Source organism: Anastrepha ludens, chromosome 5, assembly GCF_028408465.1.
Source record: "Anastrepha ludens isolate Willacy chromosome 5, idAnaLude1.1, whole genome shotgun sequence".
Taxonomy (NCBI): domain Eukaryota; kingdom Metazoa; phylum Arthropoda; class Insecta; order Diptera; family Tephritidae; genus Anastrepha; species Anastrepha ludens.
In genome coordinates, this window is record NC_071501.1 from 40,186,789 (window position 1) to 40,209,053 (window position 22,265).

Consider the following 22,265-nt stretch of genomic DNA (forward strand, 5'->3'; position numbering starts at 1 on the left):
CAAATAAAAAAAGAAGAGGAAAGCAGGCAAAAGCAAATGGAAGCTGTCAAATACAATAAAAAATACCATCTCATGTAGTTTTTGTGCTATGGCGCCATCGGTAGAATAAACAAAAAAGCTGCATTTGCAGATATTTTTTTTTTTACTGTTGTTTTTACAATTTAACAAGCGACACTTAAATTTTATTATTTTGCTTAATTCAAAAGCAAAAAAATTTGAAAATCACAATATTCACCAAGTAAATGTTCTTCTTTTTGTTTAATTATTCGCAGTACTGACGTCATCGTTTGTCAAAATAGCAAAAAATAACGTAGCAGCTTTCGGAAAGTGACATTCTTAACACCGTAAACAGGTAATAGCAGTAAAACAATTGTAGTTTCTTTATTTTCGGTTTTGAATTTTTTTCAATTACTTTATATCGTAGACTATAATTCAAATAAATAGAAAAATAGAATTCGCCTTGACACCAGATGACGAGACAGAAGTCGCCAGAATATACGAGTTGCCAAATCTAGTTATTACGATAGTTATTAAACACATGAAAGACAAATTGAAGCACATGTATATATGATTAAAGCTCCAGTGCGAAACAACAACAACAAAACCAAATCATTGGAGTCCTACAGTTGCTAAGGGAGTCCTTTCTTTAATGTACACGACCTAGAAGCTCGAATTTAAAGTGTTACAACTGCGATAAGACCGGACATATGGCACGCAATTGCAGTATACCCCACGAAGACGAATTCAGGTGGAACAAAACGAAGCGACAATTGCGTTCCCGATACACATCAGCTTAAACTAAAACGAACAGCTCTATGGGGTGGGAACTGGGTCGAATGTAACATTTTTGCTTACCGTTTTCTTCGATTGCAGGAGCGTTGTGCATCATGAGTTCTTGCCACAGGGTAAAATGATCAATAAGGAATAGGGTAAAAAAAAATCGATTTTGATTTATTTGAGAAAATGAATGTACATAATCTCAAGAATGTTGTGTCCAAATTTTAAGTCAATCGGTGCAAAACTCAAAAAGTTAGAGCATTATAACCGTTGGCCGCTCCGACTCGGCTACCTGCTATGGTCGAACTTTAAATCGATTTTCTGGAAAACGACGTTTTTCAAGACTTTTTCACTCTTTCTCTGAATCTACTCGACCGATCTTCCTGAAATTTTGTACACACTTTCTCTACATAATTACCGAGGTAACCCTAGGAGGTTTTTTTTCAATTTTTTTTTATTTTACAATAAACAATATTATGCGATTTATCGTCTAAAAATCGCACTTCTACTTCAAATGTTAAAAAAATTTAAAAAAAAAAATTGTTTAATAAAAACTCCACAGGGTTACCTCGGACAATTGATTACCTAATGAAAACTCTTTGATTTTTTGATTTCAGATGATCCAATGCTGAGAAAAACTGTCCACAGCAAATTGCCTTTTTTTCGAGACGTCTGCGTAGATCTGCTGTCAACGGCTCAATTTTGTATATTTTCTTGTGAAAATTTTTGAAAATATTTTTGAAATATGAGTTTACAGTATACTAATTGGATAAATAAATTTACATGAATCATCTTTCCAAAAAAAATTCATAAATAAGTGCATATTTTTAGTGGAATTATTTATTCGCTACGCTATGTCGATGTCGTCGTAAAGCCCATGCAGCTCATGGTTCCATCGCCTGCGATATTCGCCGTTGCCGACGTGCAAAGGTCCAAAAATCTTGCGCAGAATCTTTCTCTCAAACAGTTCAAGCGTCGCTTCATCGGATGTTGTCATCGTCCGGGATTCTGCGCCATACGTTAGGGCGGGCATGATGAGAGCCTTGTAAAGTGTTAGATTTGTTCGTCGAGAACGGATTTTACTACTTATTTGCCTACTTAGTCCAAAGTAGCACTTGTTGGCAAGAGAGTTTCTATGTTGCATTTCTAGGCTGACATTGTTATAGGTATTAATACTGGTTCCTAAATAGACGAAGTCTCTTACAACCTCGAAATCATAACTGACAACAGTGACGTGGGTGCCGCTACGCGAGTGCGCCGACTGTTTGTTTGAATCAGGAGGTACTTCGTTTTGTCCTCGTTCACCACCAAACCCATTCGCTTTACCTCTTTATCCAGTTTGGAGAAGCCAGAACTAACAGCGCGGTTCTTAAAGCCGATGATGTCAATATGATCGGCATACGTCAACAATTGTACGGTCTTATAAAATATTGTGCCTGAGCGATTAAGTTATGCGGCTCGCACGATCCTCTCCAACATCAGGTTAAAGAAGTTACTCGACATCGAATCACCCTATCTAAAACCTCGTTTGGTATCAAACGGCTCGAAGACGTCCTTCCCGATTTTGATGGCGCTGCTGGTATTGAGCAACGTCGTCTTGCAGAGCTGTATTAGTTTTGCGGGGATACCAAATTCATCTGAATTTAAATAAAGTTAGTTTTATTTAACATACAAATATTAAAAACAAATTTTAAATTTTCATTCGAATTGATCACCATTTGTTTTTACACAAGCCTTCAAACGATTAGGCCATTCAGCTATTGCACTACCCACGATTTCCATGGATATCGGGCTCACTGCTCGAATCCAAGATTGTCTGAGAGCCTCCAAATTTTTGTTAGGTCTTCGACAGACCATGTTCTCAAATTTTGACCACAAACTGCAGTCCAATGGACTCAGATCTGGACTTCCAGACGGGTAATCTTCTGTGGCTATGACTCCAGGAATATTGTTTTTTCGCCACTGCTGGTACATTTTTGCCCCAATTTTAACCCTTTTTTGGCAAAAATGAAGAGATGTAACGCCTTCACAAGACACTTCCAACCAAACCATTACGATTTCGTAAATCTCACTTACACGTTTACCCTTTGTAATGCAATCACTGCAATGCGATCTCCCTCAGCTCCCCACTCCATTGTTAGCAAGCAAAATTTGCCACGAAACTGAGTATATTTTATGGGTAGAAAATCTATACAAACAAAAGCAAAAGTAAAGGATATGTTTTCTGCGAATTTGTTCTATCGCCGCCTGGTGCAATTTTTCACAGAATTTATGGCAAGACTATGTATGTATATATCGCATATATATATGGTAATATTGCTGTCATAAAAACAATCATAAACCGTGAATAAAAAAAAGAATTTTATATGAAAAATATATCAAATTTAATTCTCATACTACGAATTTTGAGTCATCATGCAGGTTTTGCAATTCCCTTCCGAGTGAGTTATACGCGACCGGCAGAAAATTTCAATGAAATTCATTTGGAAGTCGTCAATTACAGAGCTTGCCCGAATAAAACAGAAATATATGCACCAATGAAAAACACTACCATTACAACGTTCCCATGGCAGCCGGTTCTACGTTTCCGGAATGACTCAGGTTTTTCCCGACCAAGGGCTGCCGCTCCAGTAAACTAGCCCTGTCTAGCGTACCGTATACCACCCCCAATCTCTCGTCACAGGAACAATCCCTTGCAGCACGTTTGTTCCGAATACTTCTCTTCACTGGCGGCGAACCCAACCTTGGACCAGAGGAATTTTACTGCTGCATATGACACAAACGGCTTCACCCGAACTCCACCTCGGTTAGGTGCAATAAGTTCAACGGGTGGTGCTTTCTTTAGACCTGTTCAGTGCCGGCACTTCTAACTGCCGCCACCAACAACACCTCAACGGTAAGGATCCCTCATGCACAACACAACTCCCACAACGACCCACAACCCTCCTGCTCCTATCGCAGCGCGGGGACAAACCAGCAATCTGCTCCGTGTGTCAGACCAGGGTCCCTCGGAACCTGCCAACAGTCTAATGCAATTCTTGCAATGGCTGGTGCCACTTTCGGAGGTGCTCTGGCCTACGCACCACCCATGAGTGGACACGTCACTTCGTTGTCCCCTGCTGCAGAGCTCTGCACCCGCAACCGCTCCTTGCGGCGCGGCCGTCCGTCAACGTCAGGCCACAACAACTCTTGCGAAACGCACAGCAGGACCAACGCAGACAACACCACGCGTCCCTCACCCCCGAGTTACGATCACACTCCCGAAGAGTTTTAAACTTTTACAACTGAACTGCAACGGACTTACGAGTAAGATTGACGAGATAGTCGACTTTATGAGCCGACATGGTATCAAGATTGCTGCGGTCCAAGACACAAAACTGCACGCTAGTTTCCCCCTGGTGACTTTAATGCGCATCACGATCTTTGGCATTCAAGCCTGCCAAATGATGGTAGGGGACAGCTATTGGCAGAGCAGGTAGACGTCTCGACATTCAGCACTGTAAACGACGACGCCCCCACTAGGGTAGTATAACCTGGCGGTTGTTGTTGTTGTTTTAACAGCATAGTTAGCCCTGTCCGTGTAGGTATATCATCTGTCGTCTTCGTCTAGCTCACCTAGGGGTAGGCCCAGGAAACATGCTGTTTCGACGGGTTGGGTCCAGAGGGAGAGGGGGGTTAGATGAGTCTGATTAAGGGGGCATGTGAAGAGGTGGTTAGTGTCGTGCGGGGTACCTTCACATGCCGGACATGTGTTTGGTATGTCGGAGTCAATTCTGGATAAGTAGGAGTTTAACCTGCTACAATATCCAGAACGTAATTGTGCCAATGTTACACGAGTCTCACGGGGAAGCTGGAGCTCTTCATCTGCAATGGGTGGTGGTTGGACTCCGATTACGGCATTCACGGGATGGGAGTTCATGAAGGTGGTAACGGTCTCCCGGTGAATGTCGTTTATTGACTGTCTGAATACTGTCCGGTCCAGTAGGTCTCGGTCAGTTTTGTCCTGGAGTTCGTCAGCGTAGTCGAGGAGGTGTCTCCTGACGTGCCTGGGAGGCGGCTCAGGCTCAAGCAGGTGTCTGCAGGGGTGAAACCTGCGGTAACACCCCAGCAGGAACTGCTTGCTGAGCAATTTGTTGTGCTCCGCGACTGGGAGCATTTGTGCCTCGTTGTGCAGGTGTTGTATGGGTGACATCAGGAGGCACCCGGTCGCTGTCCGAATGGCGGTATTCTGACATGTCTGAAGCTTTATCCACTGCGAATCACTAGTACCAGGCGACCAGACAGGCGCAGCATAGTTTAGAACCGGCCGTCCAATTGCCTTAAATGTCGAAAGCAACAGTTCTTTGTCCTTGCCCCAAGTGCTGCCGGCCAGCGATTTGAGGACCTTGTTGCGATTTTGGACTTTAGTGGCAATTGCGGTTGTGTGCGCAGAGAAGGAGAGCAAGCTGTCAAAGGTTACACCCAAAATTTTGGGGTTATTCACAGTCGGAATTGGTGTGTCGTCGACTTTTACCTTAAGGGACAGCTTGACCTCCTTTGTCCAGGTGGTGAAAAGGGTCGCCGTGGACTTGGTGGGGGAAAGTTGGAGATTCCTCGCAGTGAAAAAGCGAGAAAGGTCGGTGAGGTAGTTGTTCACTTTGGAACACAGGCCATCGATGTCATTGCCCGACGCCATTATCGTGCAATCGTCAGCGTATGAGATCAGGGAAACTCCCGCTGGTGGTTGGGGGAGCTTCGAGATGTAGAAGTTAAAAAGCAAGGGTGAAAGGACACCACCCTGCGGTACGCCTTGCTTAATCTCCCTCTGCTTTGACATTTGATCTCGAAAAATCACTGACGAGTGCCGACCGCTCAGGTAGTTCGCGGACCACCTCTTCAGCCCTGGCGGGAGTGTCGACTGATAAATATCATCTAGTAGCGTGGAATGGCTGACTGTATCGAAAGCCTTCTTTAGGTCCAACGCTACTAGGACAGTCCTCTCGCAGGGGCGGTTTTGGTTAAGCCCGCGATTTATCTGGGCGTTTATGGCGGTGAGTGCCGTGGTGGTGCTGTGCACTCGTCGGAATCTGTGCTGATGTGGGGCTGGGGCCTGGTGGGTCGTGAAGAGTGGGAGTAGGAGGGCTTCAAGTGTCTTCACTACTGGGGAAAGGAGAGTTATCGGCCGATAAGACTCCCCTTAGTTGGCGGGTTTCCCAGGTTTCAATAGTGGGACCACTCTCCCTGCTTTCCACTTGTCAGGGATGATGAGAGTGGCCAGAGACAAATTGAAGACCCTAGTGAGGTATCCTACTCCCAGGGGTCCCAGATGCTTCAGCATCAGCGCGTTAAGTCCGTCAGGGCCAATGGCTTTCGATGATTTCGACTTGTTGATGGCCCCCTGAACCTCATCACCGGAGAAAGTAAGTGGCGCACTGTCGTTCGTCAGTTTGTGCAGCCTTCTGGTAACACGACGTTTGGTTCTGTCGCCCGGAGGATGCAGTGTAAACAGCCGGCTAAAATAGCTCGCGCATCTCTTCGGGTCCGACGAAGTACAACCGTTGAAGGTGATAGCCACCTTGTCGTTGTGTTTCGTCGGGTTCGACAGGGACCTAACGGTGGACCAGAGCTTACTCACTCCGGAGGTGAGGTTACAAGTCTTCAGGTGCTCAACCCATTTAGTCCGCTTATGTTGATTTACCAGTTGCCGGATCTCCAAATTGAGATCCCTTATGCGGGGATCCCCGGGATCGGCCTGGTGTAGGTGGTCACGCTCGTTTGCTAAACTGGCTGCTTCTGCTGGGAAGTGAGGACGGATGTCCTTATAACATCCAGCTGGGATGAAGCGAGCCGCAGCAGCTGTGAGCACCTTGCGGAATGCGCGTTCGCCGACGCGCACATCAGTGGGGATGGGAAGAGCGGCGAAGGTGTCCTCGGTGAATTCCGTGAAGCCGGCCCAATTAGCTTTTTTAAAGTTAAAATAGGACCGGTGATTCGCGGAAACGAAATCGGCAGGTCTCTCGATCGAGACGATAATGGGCAAGTGGTCTGATGCAAGCGATAGCATAGGTCGCCACGTTATGCTATTTATCAGACCCGCGCTAGCTATTGTTAGGTCAGGCGAGCTGCTACAATTGCCCACAACCCTGGTGGGGGCGTCGTCGTTCACTGTGCTGAATGTCGAGTCGTCTATCTGCTCTGCCAATTGCTGTCCCCTACGATCATTTGGCAGGCTTGAATGCCAAAGATCGTGATGCGCATTAAAGTCACCTACAACCAATCGGTTTTCACCTCTGATGAGCGCACCTATATCAGGGTGATATCCTGCCGGGCAGCAGGTGACAGGGGGTATGTATATGTTAAAAATTTCGAGCTCGGAATCGCCTGACCGGACAGCTATGCCTTGACATTCTAAGGTGCTGTCCCTGGGGTCGATTCCTTCATCGATAAGACGATACTGCACAGTGTGGTGGACTATAAACGCTAGACCACCACCGTTGTCTCGCTCGCGATCGTGTCTGTGCACGTTATAGCCATCCCTGGTGATCAGAGATGACCTAGCGTGCAACTTTGTTTCTTGGACCGCAGCTATCTTGATACTGTGCCGGTTCATAAAGTCGACTATCTCGTCGACCTTACTCGTAAGTCCGTTGCAGTTAAACTGGAGAAGCTTGAAGCTTCTCGGTGAGGTCAGTGTAATCCGGGGGGTGAGGGACGCGTGGGGTTGTCTACGTTGGACCTGCTGTGCAATCCACTGTGGTTGTTGCGGCCTGATGGTGGTGGGCGGCCGCGCCTCTGGGGGAGGTAGTGGGTGCAGAGCTCTGCAGCAGGGGGCAACGTAGGCAGTTGTCCACTCACGGGTGGTGCGCAGGCCGGAACATCTCCGAAAATGGCACCAGCCACTGCAGGAATTGCATTAGACTGTTGGCAGGTCTATGCTATCGCTTGCATCAGATCACTTGCCCATTATCATCTCGATCGAGAAACCTGCCGACTTTGTTTCCGCGGATCACCGGTCGTACATCGACTTCAACAAAGCAGATCGCGGAATTTACTGAAGACATCTTCGCCGCTCTCCCCATTCCCACCGATGTGCGCGCATACCGCAAGGCGATCACAGCTGCCGCTTCATTCCCGCTGGAAGGATCCGGGACATACGTCCCAATTTCCCAGCTGAAGAAGCTGTTCTGGCGAACGAGCGTGATCGCCTACGCCAGGCCAATCCAGGGGATCCTCGGATAAAGGATCTCAATTCCGAGATACGGCAACTGGTAATTCAACACAAGCGGAACAAATGGGAAGAGCATTTGAAGTCCAGTAACTTCACCTCTGGTGTGAGCAAGCACTGGTGCACCGTAAGGTCCCTGTCGAACCCGACGAAGCACAATGCCAAGACGGATATCACCTTCAACGGTCGTGCTTCGTCGGATCCGAAGAGATGCGCGTGCCGCCTCCCACCTCCCATCACATCAGGAGGCATCTCCTCAACTACGCGGATGAGATCTCAGACAAAACTAACAGACAGCTACTGGATCGGACAATGTACAGACAGGCCATAAACGACATTCATCGGGATACTCTCACCACCTTCTTAAGCTCCCGACTCCCGAATGCCGTTATCGGAGTCCAACAACCACCAATCGCAGACGAAGAGCTCCGACTTCCCCGGGAGTCCCGCGTAACCTTGGCACAATTAAAAAAAAAAATAATAATAATTGGCGCGCACACTTCTGTTAGGTGCTTGGCCGAGCTCCTTCTTCTATTTGTGGTGTGCGTCTTGATGTTGTTCCACAAATGGAGGGAACTACAGTTTCAAGCCGACTCCGAACGGCAGATATTTTTATGAGGAGCTTTTTCATGGCAGAAATACACTCGGAGGTTTGCCATTGCCTGCCGAGGGGCGACCGCTATTAGAAAAATGTTTTTATTAATTTTGCTTTCACCGAGATTCGAACCAACGATCTCTCTGTGAATTCCGAATGGTACTCAGGCACCAACCCATTCGGCTACGGCGGCCGCTTTGGCACAATTACGTTCTGTATATTGTAGCAGGTTAAACTCCTACTTATCTAGAATCGACCCCGACATACTAAACATATGTCCAGCATGTGAAGGCACCCCGCACGACACTAACCGCCTTTTCACATGCCCCATTAAACCCACTCATCTAACACCCCTCTCCCTCTGGACAAAACCCGTCGAAACAGCTAGTTTCCTGGGCCTACCGTTAGATGAGCTAGACGGTGATTACGCTACACTGACAGGGCAAAGGTACTGCTACAACAACAACTACCATTACGACCACTGTTTGAAAAGAAATACAAATATTTTATTTCAGAACTATATAAATGTATAATGTACATATTATATATAATTTTCTTTCATAAGGAAAATTTGCGACCTGCTGCTATTCATCAGCATGAAGATGTTTTTGACTTACATTTTTTAGTTGTTCCATTAATGCCTTAAATCAAACTAAGTTTTATACGTGTTTTATTCATTGCAATGTGTTCAAATATGATTATGATATTTTTACAGTATCAAACTTCAAAGTTTTACTAAAATACAAATAAGCAAAAAAATTAGAACGATTAGATTATAACTAGGCAGATGTTGAATCAAGTCCCATGCAATAAATCTGCTACGGGTGCTGTCTCTATAAAAACGATGCAATCTGAAAGTGGATCAAAGATCTCTTCTACGCCTAGGAGAGCAGGAATGCATGGTAAACATAATGTGAATATCCCAAACGACCAATTTATAAAATTTGAAAGCTAATCATAGCATATACTTATTGGGTAAGCATCGATATCCTTTTTATTCGCCAGTCTTCCGCTTCGCTAGTAAATTAACCGCTGTTATCGCGTCCGGAAAGAGAGAGTGATAATTGAGTAATGGTACGTAGGCTGCTGTAATGACACGACCAGCAAACCAGCGCCCGTGAAGAGCATTCACTGCTAGCACAGCTGTGGTAATGCTTGGACACTTCACATATACATTGCCCGTTGGTGACGCTTTGTCAACAAATATATGAAGTACTCCTCCATGCTTGGAACATTCATCAATTACATCATCACGTATTTCGCTGTCCCATGCAGGATTAGTTTCAGTGCGGGGATCAAACATATTGGACAACATAAAGCATTGCGTAGCTATGGCCGGTGTCTGCGCTTGAGTCTGAACTGGTGCAGGCTGTGGCGCGGTCGCTAATAATGCGTTTGCAGCAGCTTGCGGTACAGCCAAACCGGCGCCCTCTGCTAGCTTAAACATTAGTTGTAATCTGCCAGTGGCGCCCAGATCTATGCCACTTCGATCCATTTCATCTGTATCCAAAGACGATGTGTTCATATCTAAACGTTCAGTCACATTTCCGACCTTCATTGGTCGGCCAGCCAATTCAAATCCGTTTAACTGCTCCAAAGCCTTCTTGGCGTCATCGGCATTGTGATACTGAAATTGTGAAGAATTAAAAAAACAAATATAAATAAATCGGTGCCATAAAGAATTATTTCACTATTAGTAATAATAAGATAAAAAAGTATTATTGTTTATTTATTATGCAAAACAGATTTGATCACGCAGTTCTAGCTGTGAACGTCATCAGCTGCTCTTATAATGCTCCTATAAATAAATCAATATTAGTTTCGCCTTAATAGGTCTATTGGTTCTATATACTTATACTATTTTTTTATATGTAGATTTTTGAGTGGCCGACTGCCGAACTGCAACTAGAGAGCGAAGTTGACGAGGCGATCACGCGAATAAGACGGATAAAAAATTTAATATATCGTTTATGAACCTTTTTCAACTTTCATCTATATTCTAGTATCAGTCGGGGTAAGACTTATACATACTTCAATACGTCTTGCCCAATAGTTAATTTTAAACTTAGTTTCTTCACAGTCATATCTAAATTTCGTACTCGTAAGCCAATCTAATTTAAATTTTTTTTACAATGAAGTGTTCATTACAAAATAATATCCGTAGCATTGCATTTTTTGTTGTAAACCGAAGAACGGTGTAGGTCATAAACCTCTGTTCGAATGACAAACAAATCCCATTCTTACATTCAATATTTCGTTATGCTTAAAAAAGTTTCATAGTTAAGGTTAGATATAATATAGACAATAAAATATTACCGTAATAAATCCGTAGCCCTTGGAACGACCAGTCTCTGTATCCATAATTAGTTGGATTGTGTCTATTTTTCCGAATGGTTCGAATATACCTCTAAGCATATCCTCAGTGATATTAAAGTGCAGCGAACCAACATACAGCCGCATGGGGCCCGTATGATTTTTGGGAGTAAATGTGGGTACCGCATTTGCAATACGGTTTTTCTCAGCCTGAGTATGTTGTACAGAAATTGGAATGCCCAGTAGTTTTTGTCCTGACAAGCCCAGTGCAAGTGCGACAGATTCTGGGTCTTTGAATTCAATGTATGCTATTCCCTTGAAGCGTTTGGTTTTATTGCAGGTTATTAAACGAACATCTCGTACTTTGCCAACACTTGAGAAAAATTCTTCCAAGTCACGCGCACGTATGCGTTGGGACAATTGCATACAAAATACGGTACGTGCATCACGTTCCTCTGGGCTGAGATCGGCGCGTGGGGATCGATCACCAAGACCGTTGGGCGGTGTTCTGCCACGACGGAAAGGCCGGGGAGAGTTACTACGACGCTTGCTACTGAAAACATGTTATGTTAATTATTAAAAAAATATATACATATAAAATAAAACAAACAAAAAATTAAATTAAAATAATAAAAATAAATATATGTATTTACACATCTAAGCATTGTGAGTAAATTGAAAGATTTATATCTAAATTTGGCAATCTTTAGGTATTTTTCCAAATCTATTTTGACTCCTTCAAAGTAATTCCACTTATTAAACCCAATTTCTCAAACGGACTTCAATTCATACAGTCAACAATATACTCATATAACAACCGGATAATATGAGTGATATTGACAAAAAATATATGTAAATTTGTCAGAATCAATATACCCGCGGAGTTAAATTTTATCACCTTTCAATTTCATCACAAACAAAATATTTTTTAGTGTAAAATTATAATTATTAATAATGTAAATTAATGAGCAAGTGCAACTAAGCTTTACCTTCTTTCTCTTGACCCAAAGCCCGGGCGTCCACCTCTAAATTCTTTCACGGGGCTGAGTTTTCTATCTTTTGAGCGACGGTCTCGGATAGGTGATCGACTGCGCCGCCGCTCTGAGCGTGGTCTACTGCCGCGTCTTTCTCTCGAATGGCGATCACGTTCTCGTGACCGACTGCTTCGCCGTTTGTCTTTAGATCGACTACGACGCTTTTCAGTCTCGCGGTCGCGGTCTCGTTCACGTTCACGATCTTGTGATCCATAACGTCGTTCACGTTCACCATTACGTTCTCGGTCACGAACACGATCTTTATCACGAATACGATCCCGGTCCCTAGAGTAACGACTTTCATCTTTATCACGATGACGTTCACGATCCTTAGACTTTAGCGCTTTGCGATCATCTGTAGCTCGTGGCGAACCAGAACGGCTTCTAAAAATTTAAGTACAAAATCGGTTAGTATAATATAAAATTATAATTGCCAATATCATTAACAACCAACCTCGAATAATGTTTCCGACCGTTTAAATAGGCTGATGATGAAGACTTGATCCCGCCTTTGCTAGTTCCACTATCCTCACGGTCGTTGTATGGTGACTTTCGGCTGCTGGTAGATTGGTCATAATCTCCCCGGCTTGCATTCTATTTTACATATATTTATAGGAGAAGGAAGTGTGGTAGGACGCAATTGACGTGCAAGTTGCGGTTGCCGTCAATCGAATTTGGTTCGTTAAAAATTTGATGTTGAGCGAATGAGAGAAAGCAAATCAAAGGAATTAGTTAGTTCTTTTTTCTGTAAAAACAAAAATAAGTTTTTTAATTGCAGCAATGGGCTAAATTTGATGGCTAGTTTCCCACCATTCAATCGTCCATTGCTTCAGTCATTACATTTTTATCTTTATGTATTGTATATGATTTTTTATTTCATTTGTTATGAATGCTGTTTTTTTTTTTAATTTTATTTTATTGATGTTGCATCTTTCTATTGCAATATACACACTTTTGTTTATTTGCTTGCTTCAGAATATTCAGTGGAACCTTCGCTCGGCAGCGAAATATCTCACAAACATATTCTCATGCAATTTGCTCAAGCATTCGTTTTCGATTCGAAAAGTTGAAGTGGTATTTTATTGTCATTTTTTGGGGTGAAGTAGGTAGGTGGTAGATAATGTGAATTGGTTTTGCCCTTCAAAATCCTGTTTGTTTAAGACAAGTGCTGCCACACAGACGCAAATTTGTACGAGATTATCTGAAATTTAGTTCACGTTCAGTTCATTTTATATTTTAAAACGTTTCAAATGTTTTTTAAGATATAATTATGTATGTATTTAAAGATTTAGCACAAATAGAAAACTTAGTTTTTTTTTTTTTGCTTTACATACAAAATGCATCGATACAAAGTTTCTTAGTACAAAATTATACTTTTTTTAGACGAAATATTTTTTCTGGCGCATTCAAACTTACCAAATGGTCTCCGGCTTTAATCGTTAGAATGACCAAAACAATCACTAGCAACAAATTGAGCTTTTACGATTTCTGCAAAGACATTTCACCCTTGAGAATTATTTCATGTTTTTTCGAGTTATGAATGTGTCTTTTTTTATTTTTGTATCTTTTCAAAAAGGATTATCCTGAGTGGTTGATGAGGAAACATATAGATGCAAGCAACCACATCAATTTTTAATGTGCCAGCAAAAAATAAAAATTTAGAAATCAAGACTTGTAGCACTAAAATGTGCTCCCCCCATATTTATGAGTGGCTAGATTTTTGCATTCATATTTCCATTTACTGAATGGAAAACATGAATACATGAATTACATTTATGAAGCAGTGAAAAAAAGTTATTTTTTTTTATCATCTTATCCTATATGAATGATATTACTCATTGTGACTTAAAAATAAATTTTTCATTTTTTCATTAATTATTTCATTATATGAATATTATTTACATGTAAATTTATGCTTTAGGTAAGCTGTGATATTATATAAGAGAAAATTTGTTGGAAGTTATTTTGGAAGCTAAATAATAATAAATAATTCTGAGCCTGACACAAAACAAAGCTAAAATTAAAGAAATTCTCCTAGACTTGCAGAACTCTTGCACGGTGCACGAAATGCAAAGTCTTGTATCACGTGCTAAAGCACAACAAAATGTAAATGAAAAGATATTTGCAATATCAGTTAAATATGGTATGGAACAGCGAAATCCGTGCATATTTCAGGCTGAGAATTGTAGCATGTCAAATGCGACCCCTGCCAGTTGTTTGTTGTTATTCTGTGGCGTGCAATGAGAGTACTTTGAACTTTCGCATATTTCAGTATAGATTTTTTGTATCTCATGTTATTGCAAAATCGTGCTAAACATAGGGAAATCCCCTATTATTTTATAGGCCTATTCTGCATGAAATCCGTATTTAGTAATTAAATTCACGAAATCCGTGCTTTTATTTGCAAATATTACATTTCATTTTAATGAAATTGGCTTGGGGTAATTTAGTTGAGACAGATTTATTTTGTCGGCTGCCGTCGAGTGACACCCAAAAGTAAGCTATACCAACAACAACAACCCAAAATCTACCCAATCAACCGCCCGTGCCAGATAGATTGTGAATCTGTACTCCGTTTTTCTGGATCATTGCATTGCTATCAAGCGATTTATAGATTACTTTTGAATGAAGAAAGTCGCGGTTTATTTTTTCTACTACTTTTTCAAAACTTAATACTCACATAGAAAGCTATCCACTTTCAATGGATTACAATTAATTTTATCCATATTTTAACTTTTTTTTAATTAATACAATGATTTGCATTGGCTGTGTTGGAAAATAATTCTATTTTCTTTTCTCTTTTTCGGTTACAATCGATAATCAGAAATCAGCAAGCAGTAAATTTTCTTTATTCAAAAATAATCGAAAATTACTTAATCTACAAAAATGGAACATAGATCCGTAATCTAGGATAGAGCTACTTGTAGCTCTGAACACACTTTATAAACGAAAAGAAGGGTATTTCAAAGTCCACATGATACTTGACATAAGATAATAATTAAGATATTAATCAATTCGTGCAAATCATATCCCATCGTGTAAGTCTCAAAGCCTCTGCGGTAAAGTCCGACCTTTTTTGCCGAAACCGCACAACTTTTGTGACCGAAAATGGCCGAAGCTAGTTTCTTCTCTACCATTTTATAAATACTAATACTAAAAAATGGCTTATATGTGTATGCCACGAGGCCTACCCGCGGTTGAGTGAATATAGAACCTTGCGCATAATGCGGATCGTTACTCGGTTCTTAGAGAAATAGTTAATTGTTGTGGCGTAATTTTGGAGTTTTGTTTACATTTGCACAAACTACGCCTGCCCACGTAACGTTTGAGTTAATATCCTGCCAATTTATAATAATAAATAACTCTCAAATTGTCAGGCCAATCCAGCTAATAAAGAAGTAAATAATAAGTATGTGGTGAGTGAAAAGTATTCATATAAAAGCATTTTTAAAGAAAGTTAAACAAACTGGAGCGTGAAAAGGGAGCCCCACATTGCAATATGCAGAGGCGAACGCGAGTTTTTTAGAATCTTTTAGAATCTACCACAACGTACTAGGTAGTTCAATAAGTTTTGCGGTTCGACAAGGAAAATACAATTTTATGGCTTGATATACACTTTATTATTCAGAATAGTCTCCCTGGACATCAATACATTTGGTTCATTATGGAATCCGGAAGGGCTGCAAAATACACTTCCACAACTTTTATGACCTCATCATTTGATAAAAAACGTTTTCCACGTATATATTTTTTTCGGTCTGGAAACAGCTGAACGTCACTAAGGACCAAATCTGGTGAATACGGTGCACCAACAATTCGAACTGTAATTCATAGATTTTAGGCATAGTCAAAATGCTTGTTGTTGTTGTTGTTGAAGCAGTACCTTTGTCCTGTCAGTGTAGCGTAATCACCGGTCGTCTTCGTCTAGCTCATCTAACGGTAGGTCCAGAAAACTAGCTGTTCCGACGTGTTGGGTCCAGAGGGAGAGGGGTGTTAGATGAGTGGGTTTAATGGGGCATGTGAAAAGGTGGTTAGTGTGGTGCGGGGTGCCTTCACATGCTGGACATATGTTTAGTATGTCGGGGCAGCCGGTTCTACGTTACCGGAATGACTTGGGTTTTTTCCCGACCAAGGGCTTCCGCCCCCGTAAACTAGCCCTGTCAAGTGTACCGTATCCTTGTCAAAATGCTCTTGTGATACGGTGCTTTGTCCTGATAGAAAATAATTTGTTCTTATGCAAACTGGGATTTTTTTTACGTACGCTCTAAAAGGTTACAATAATATTTAGAATAAATTTTTTTACCAGTTTCCAAAATTTCTTTCACATCCCAAAAAACTGATTATAACACCTTTTGGGCTAATTACTGGACACGATTTCTTTTCGGAGCCGAATAACCAGGTTCACACCACTCTTTAGCCTCTTGTTTTGATTTAGTATTATGGTGATAGACCCAAGTCATCCATTGTGATGAATCGATGCTAAAAATCCAACTTATCATTTCGAAAACGCTCTAAATGTTCCTGAGAAACTCGCATTCCAATGTGTTATTGTTCCATTGTTAGCGAATGCGGCACCCAACCGCACACAGCATTCTGGATCGCTTTCAACGCTTGTACGACCACGTTTAAATTCAGCAACCCATTTTTCTACTGCACTAATTGATGACTAAAAGTCCTTATACATTTTCAACATTCGCTCATAAATTTCCTTTGCCTTTAAACCTTCCAGAAATAAAAATTCAATCCATGCACGATACTTGCTTTCCCCCCCTCTCTTATCGAACCACAAAACTTACTGAACAGCCTAGTAGAATAGATAAGTGAAACAAAAAATTGATATTAACTTAAAAATTGTATTACGAGTAATATGTCATGTGGCGAACAATTTTTTTAGTATAGTATGGTATGAAGAATCGGTATACAGTAATGAACACGTGTTGCAAGGTATTTCTGTCTCAAATTATTTCGATAGTACTTCAATTCACTTTTGAAAAATAAATATAAATAAAATATTTGCATGCAGTATATTCTTCCTATGCTGAAAATATTTTGTATAATAATTGAGGCAGTGTTACTTTTTTTAAATAACGTTCTAAGCGAAAATCGAACAGCAAGAAAAATATGAATTCGATTTGAAAAGGAAATCCCTTATTTTTTACAAAGTACTGGACAAAGTGAATAGTGTAAACAAACTTAAATCGCTTAGTGAACTTCGTAGGGCGAAGCCATGCCGTCGGAATATTTCGTCGCAACATTTCACGCAGTTAAACAGTACCAATATGAAAATCGCATCAAAAGCGAAGAGATCAACACCCAATTTTTTTGATTAATTTAAGTTCTCAAAGTTGGAAATATTATGTTTATAATAAGCAATGCATTTCTGCAAGTCAGGCAACGTATGTGTGGAAGATTTGTTTACATTGTTCACTGAGTGCTGATTTCGCCGCCTGCGGTATCGACAATCCCATATACTGCAGTGTTTCTTAAGGGGTTATATAATATACCTTGTGGTCCGGTGAAATTAGCGAAAGTTGGGTTTTTTTTAAAGATATGTAGCAATAATTTTATTGTATAAAAGTTTTTATTATTGGATATTACAATGTTTAAAGAAAAAAAAAAGGCTTTGTTTGTGTAAAAATATTTAAAAATGGCGGAGTTATGGCGTTTTCCCCCCAAGACCCTTTTTTTGGAAGAGGCTTGCGGTGGACGCGATTCAAGTCCACCAAGTCAACTGAAATCAAAAAATCGAAAAGATTTCATTAGTATAGGGTTATATCTTCTTAGTGAACGATCAATATATTAAATATTTTGATTTTTGTGAAAATAGGAACATGTTTTTAAAAAACTCCACTTCTACAGTCCTAAAATTGGCATTAAAAAATTCATATCTGCAAAATAAAAATTTATACATAAAAAGTTGATCGTTCACTAAGAGGCGACATCAATTACGAACAATTTAAAAAAAAAATTATAAAAATCGGTTGAATACTTTTTTTGCAATCGCGTCCACCGCAAAAGCATTTTTGGAAAAACACGTTTTTGAGATAATCGCGTTTAAAGTTTCAAGCGCCGCATGAGGCCGTACGCTCAGGACGTGACGACGCACAATTTAAAACGCTGTAACTTTCGATCTATTGCTCAGATCTCTATGAAATTTTTGGAAAATGTTCTCAAGGGATTGTACTTTACGATAAAGAAATAAAATTTATTTTGATTTTTTTGAAAAACACAAGGTATATATAACCCCTTAATTTTGACAGTTGATACATTTTTTGAAGTTTGCTCGGCAATTTCATTCTGCTTATATAGGGTGTTTCTTAGCTGCATCAGAATTATTAATATCGATAACTATGCTTTGTCAGTTGAGAATGGCAAACTGTGTCAACATTTCTGCTCTGTTCATTGGCAGCATTATCGGCCAGTATTTCTATCGAAATAAGGATGGTGCTGCCGTTACGATGCATGGTGAGCGATATCGAGCCAGCTTGTTTCCCAAAAATTAATCATATAAGCATCACCGAAACGTGGTTCCAACAAGATGGCGCAACTTGCCCTACAACGCGTTTAAAAAATCGATTTATTGTAATACTCAAGCAACCATTGACGCCACTATTGGAAAAAGTTGTCAAAAATTGGACTGCTCAAACGGACCATGTATTGCAAAGCCAAAAGCCATGCAATTATCTACCAGATTATAATAAAAAAATTCAATTCGACAATATTTCTGTTTTGTATTATCATTTAAAGCACTTATTAAAAAAAACACCCTATACTATAAGTCTTTCAAATTTTACGTTCATGAATTTTATGTCGAATTTACGTTCGTGCAAATTTGTTTTTGGCAATCTAATGAAGCATTTACAGTTTAGACCACAATCAAGGGAGAATTTTCAAAAAAATTGGGGATATATGAGTAATAAGAGTTTCTGTATGACTGGTAACGATTTTTTGGGTAAATTTTTCTGTTGATGAAGGGATAATTAGTTAACCTCTAATATCAGATTTTGACACTGCAAAGCTAATACATTCATACATACATACATGTAATTCTCACGACTTCCCATAATAATAATAAAAAAAAAGAATATGCTATGAGTTTTCAGCAGTACAAGAAAAAAGTGCGTCGGGTAGGATTCTATCCGAACTGTGTGCAAAAATAAGTCCAACGAAATTGTCTCAAATTTTTTTACGACAGTGATAGGTATGTATGTAGAACACAATATGTTTACTATATTTTTTAATCGTAAAATGTGCACTACAGGATGCGACTTAGTCCTATTGTTTTTTTTAACCCTCTTAAATTTAAACACCTCTGTTCAAAATAATAGGAGTGTAAAAATTAAATTTTTTACAATTTTTTTATAAAGATGGATACAACTGCATACCAAATTTTTTTTTTTTTTTTTAATTCTGAATAAAAAAGACTTTGACTTCTTTCAAATTTGACACAAAGTTTGAAACTTTTATTCATATGGATTCAGTTTTTGGATGAAGGGTTCATATAATAAAATTAGTTAAAATTAAGTAAAAAACTAACTGTCAAAACTTCCAAGTATGTCACACTCCTTTCATTTTATTATTTAGCGGCCACCGCAGTCAAATATGGGTGCTCGACTTCCATTTGATAGTGCCGGAGGTTTCGAACTCAAAACACTAAAAAATAGAAAACGTTTTTTTCTAATAGTGGTTGCCCCTAGGCAGGGGCAGGTGTATTTCAGCCATGAAACGGCTGCTAAAAACATGCCATCTCCCGTTCGGAGGCGACATAAAATTGTAAGTCCTTCCATTTTTGGAAAACGTCAAGACGCACGCCACAAATGGGGGGGAACTCGGTCAAGCACCCAACAAAGAGTGCCAGAGCCAATTATTATTATTATTGTGAACACAGGTGTACGGAATAAAAAAGAGCTCGTTACCGAAAGAAAATGTCTATATGAAAAGAGCGTTAAAATAGATTTTGTTAAAGAATTCCTGGAAATTGGAATGGCAGCACCTGATACTCTGAGTTGACTATCCTATATGCTTAAAATCAAGAAAATTTTAATTTCAAAAAACTTAAACGTTCAATCTTCTAAAAAAATTATTTATTTTAATTTTAGATGTAGAAAATAAGATTACGGCCACTTTCTGATGTTATTTTACGCGCAATTTACCTTGCCAATCTACATATAGCATATCCATTAATATTATTTTAATTACTATAATATAATTATTGTTAGTCAAATTAAATAAATAAATAAAGTGTTGAGCCTGTAGATGTGCAATAGCATTCACAAAAAATGCGCACATTATATAACATACATAGATTCAGATATATTTATATTAAAAACGGAAACAATATCTCTCCTGCATTGTAGTTATGAGGCAACGTAAAAGAATCATAAAAAAAGAGCTACTCCATGTTCTTTACTATGTGCGTTCAGAATGAAAAATATACATTTCTTATCGAAGATTTGCTGCCCGCTCCCTATGTACCCTGCCTAAAACCAAAAAATTCTAATGTTTTCCTTTCTTGTTCCTTGTTTAATATATTTTCCTTTAAACAGATGTTTTTAAAACAATTTTAATAAACACGAATCCCCGTTCGTCTGCTAATTCACCTGCACTAGTACTTTTTCCTCAGTGTTTGTATCATACATTTTTAAGAAAACATGCGAACTTGTCCATACATTTTCATGTATAAATAAGTACATATATGGAATAATTGGACCATGTGAATCAATGTATATGTTTTAAGTTACTCTTCGTAGAATGTTAATTGACGTGTACGCACTTTAAGAAAATACGTTATCTAATATGGCACAGCAACGCAAATCAATGCATAGAAGAATCTTACCCGAAAATTTTTAATATTTAATATAGGTACATGTTTATGGAAATTTGTTCTGGAAACCACTTTTTACATTCTTGGCATGATTGATATATTAGTTTTTCAAACGCAATTGGGATCTATACTGCTTTGCTATATAAACTTACATGTTTCATGTATGGGGCCTCCAGCATAGCTTCCACATCGAAATCCTCGGCCATGTTGTCTGCTATGGTGCCTGATTCTCAGTTCTTCCTTTTAATCACGGATATGAAAACTTCTCAATTCCTATTTCGTAAAAAAGGAGTTTTATTTCTGATGTTTATGTTTGATGTAATTCTATATTTATACAGAATACTTCTTGCTAGCCTTAAACCGTAAATAAAGTATAAACTTCACTGCGAACAAACGAAAAAGCATGGAAATTTCTGTTTTTCTTATCGAGAGACGAAGTTGAACGAATAATATACGACGCAAAGCAATACGAGTCTCGACAGTATCGATAAATTACCTAATGTGTTTATAATAAACTGTAAGAAAATAATAAAAAAAAATCCGCAGCGCAACTCTTATATGAGACTCACACGAGCGATATTCAAACAATTTGTGTTCCGTTGCCAATCGAATTGCCTGTTCCTTACTTTGTATATGGCAATTCCAATTATTTCTGAGAACTCGTATGTGGCAGCAATTTAAAAATCATTGTGTAAAAATAACTCCTTTTGGAATCTAATTTTGATCCGTTTGAAAAGCTTTAAATGAAACTGTAGTTAAACAGGTAAAGCCCACATATCCCCAGACAAGAGTTTATATATCTTGATATTTATGCCAGACAATATATTACCGGGATCCATATTGAAGAGCAAAAAATAAACATAAATAGCTTGATAAATATGCTGAATTGTCAGTGTGGTAGCTTGACAGCCAAATTTTCATTCATTTTGATTCACCGTCATTACATAAATATTCACGCAATTGAAATGATCGTACAGTTTTGTTTTGTTGGTTTGCGTTCCACCAAATCTTCAACGTGTTGCGTTCCGCTACGTCTTTTTGATTAATTATAATGTAGAAAAATCCATCTCTATTGTGCCCATAAGCATCGTCAACGCGATGTGTGCATATGTACATTTATAAAGCAGTCTTCAGAAGACAACTTAAGACTAAACAGAACAGGGTAAATTTTGTTGTTTATACGTTGAATGTGACAAACATAGATAGACAACATTTTCAAATTCCACAAATCGTTTGTGAAAGTTAAACCGTATAAACCACTCTTAAGTGTTTGGTAATTGGATGTAAAACTAATTACGTCATTTAATCATTGAATCATTGAAATCTATTGAGGAGCGCTTTTGTTTTAACACAGTTTTTTTTTTTTTTTGTTTTCCTTTTCACTTTTACTTTATCGCGTTCCTACAAGATGAACTCAGTTTACTTTTTCGTTTTCGCTTTTCACTTCTACCTTATTTTGTTTAGTCTTTTTTCATGATTGGTATATTTTTATTTATCTCTTTTTATCAAGTAATTTAG

The 22,265-nt window shown here is 39.4% G+C and overlaps 1 protein-coding gene across 2 annotated transcripts; it reads right to left on the minus strand.

Annotated features, from left to right (window-relative positions):
• Nucleotides 1-9,229: 9,229 nt before the first annotated feature.
• Nucleotides 9,230-21,225, minus strand: LOC128862701 (RNA-binding protein 39). 2 transcript variants are annotated; one of them, XM_054101362.1, is made up of 6 exons: nucleotides 21,084-21,225; nucleotides 20,900-21,020; nucleotides 12,378-12,517; nucleotides 11,879-12,307; nucleotides 10,893-11,442; nucleotides 9,230-10,203 (listed from the first exon to the last, which is right to left on the minus strand). In XM_054101362.1, exons 2-6 carry the CDS (start codon nucleotides 20,951-20,953, stop codon nucleotides 9,571-9,573), a joined length of 1,806 nt encoding a protein of 601 aa, XP_053957337.1. In that variant the 5' UTR covers nucleotides 20,954-21,020; nucleotides 21,084-21,225; the 3' UTR covers nucleotides 9,230-9,570. The 2 variants fall into 2 exon arrangements, with proteins under 2 accessions (XP_053957337.1, XP_053957338.1); XM_054101363.1 differs by having other exon boundaries at nucleotides 10,893-11,439; nucleotides 21,084-21,224.
• Nucleotides 21,226-22,265: the final 1,040 nt, after the last annotated feature.

Bases quoted from the DNA above. Each gene is read 5' to 3' on its own strand.
- LOC128862701 (XM_054101362.1), bottom strand. From the start codon at position 20,953: ATGGCCGAGGATTTCGATGTGGAAGCTATGCTGGAGGCCCCATACATG. The intron at 12,518-20,899 runs GTAAGTTTATAT...TATGTAAAATAG, and splicing joins AGGCCCCATACATGAAACAT to AATGCAAGCCGGGGAGATTA. The intron at 10,204-10,892 runs GTAATATTTTAT...TCACAATTTCAG, and splicing joins AGGGCTACGGATTTATTACG to TATCACAATGCCGATGACGC.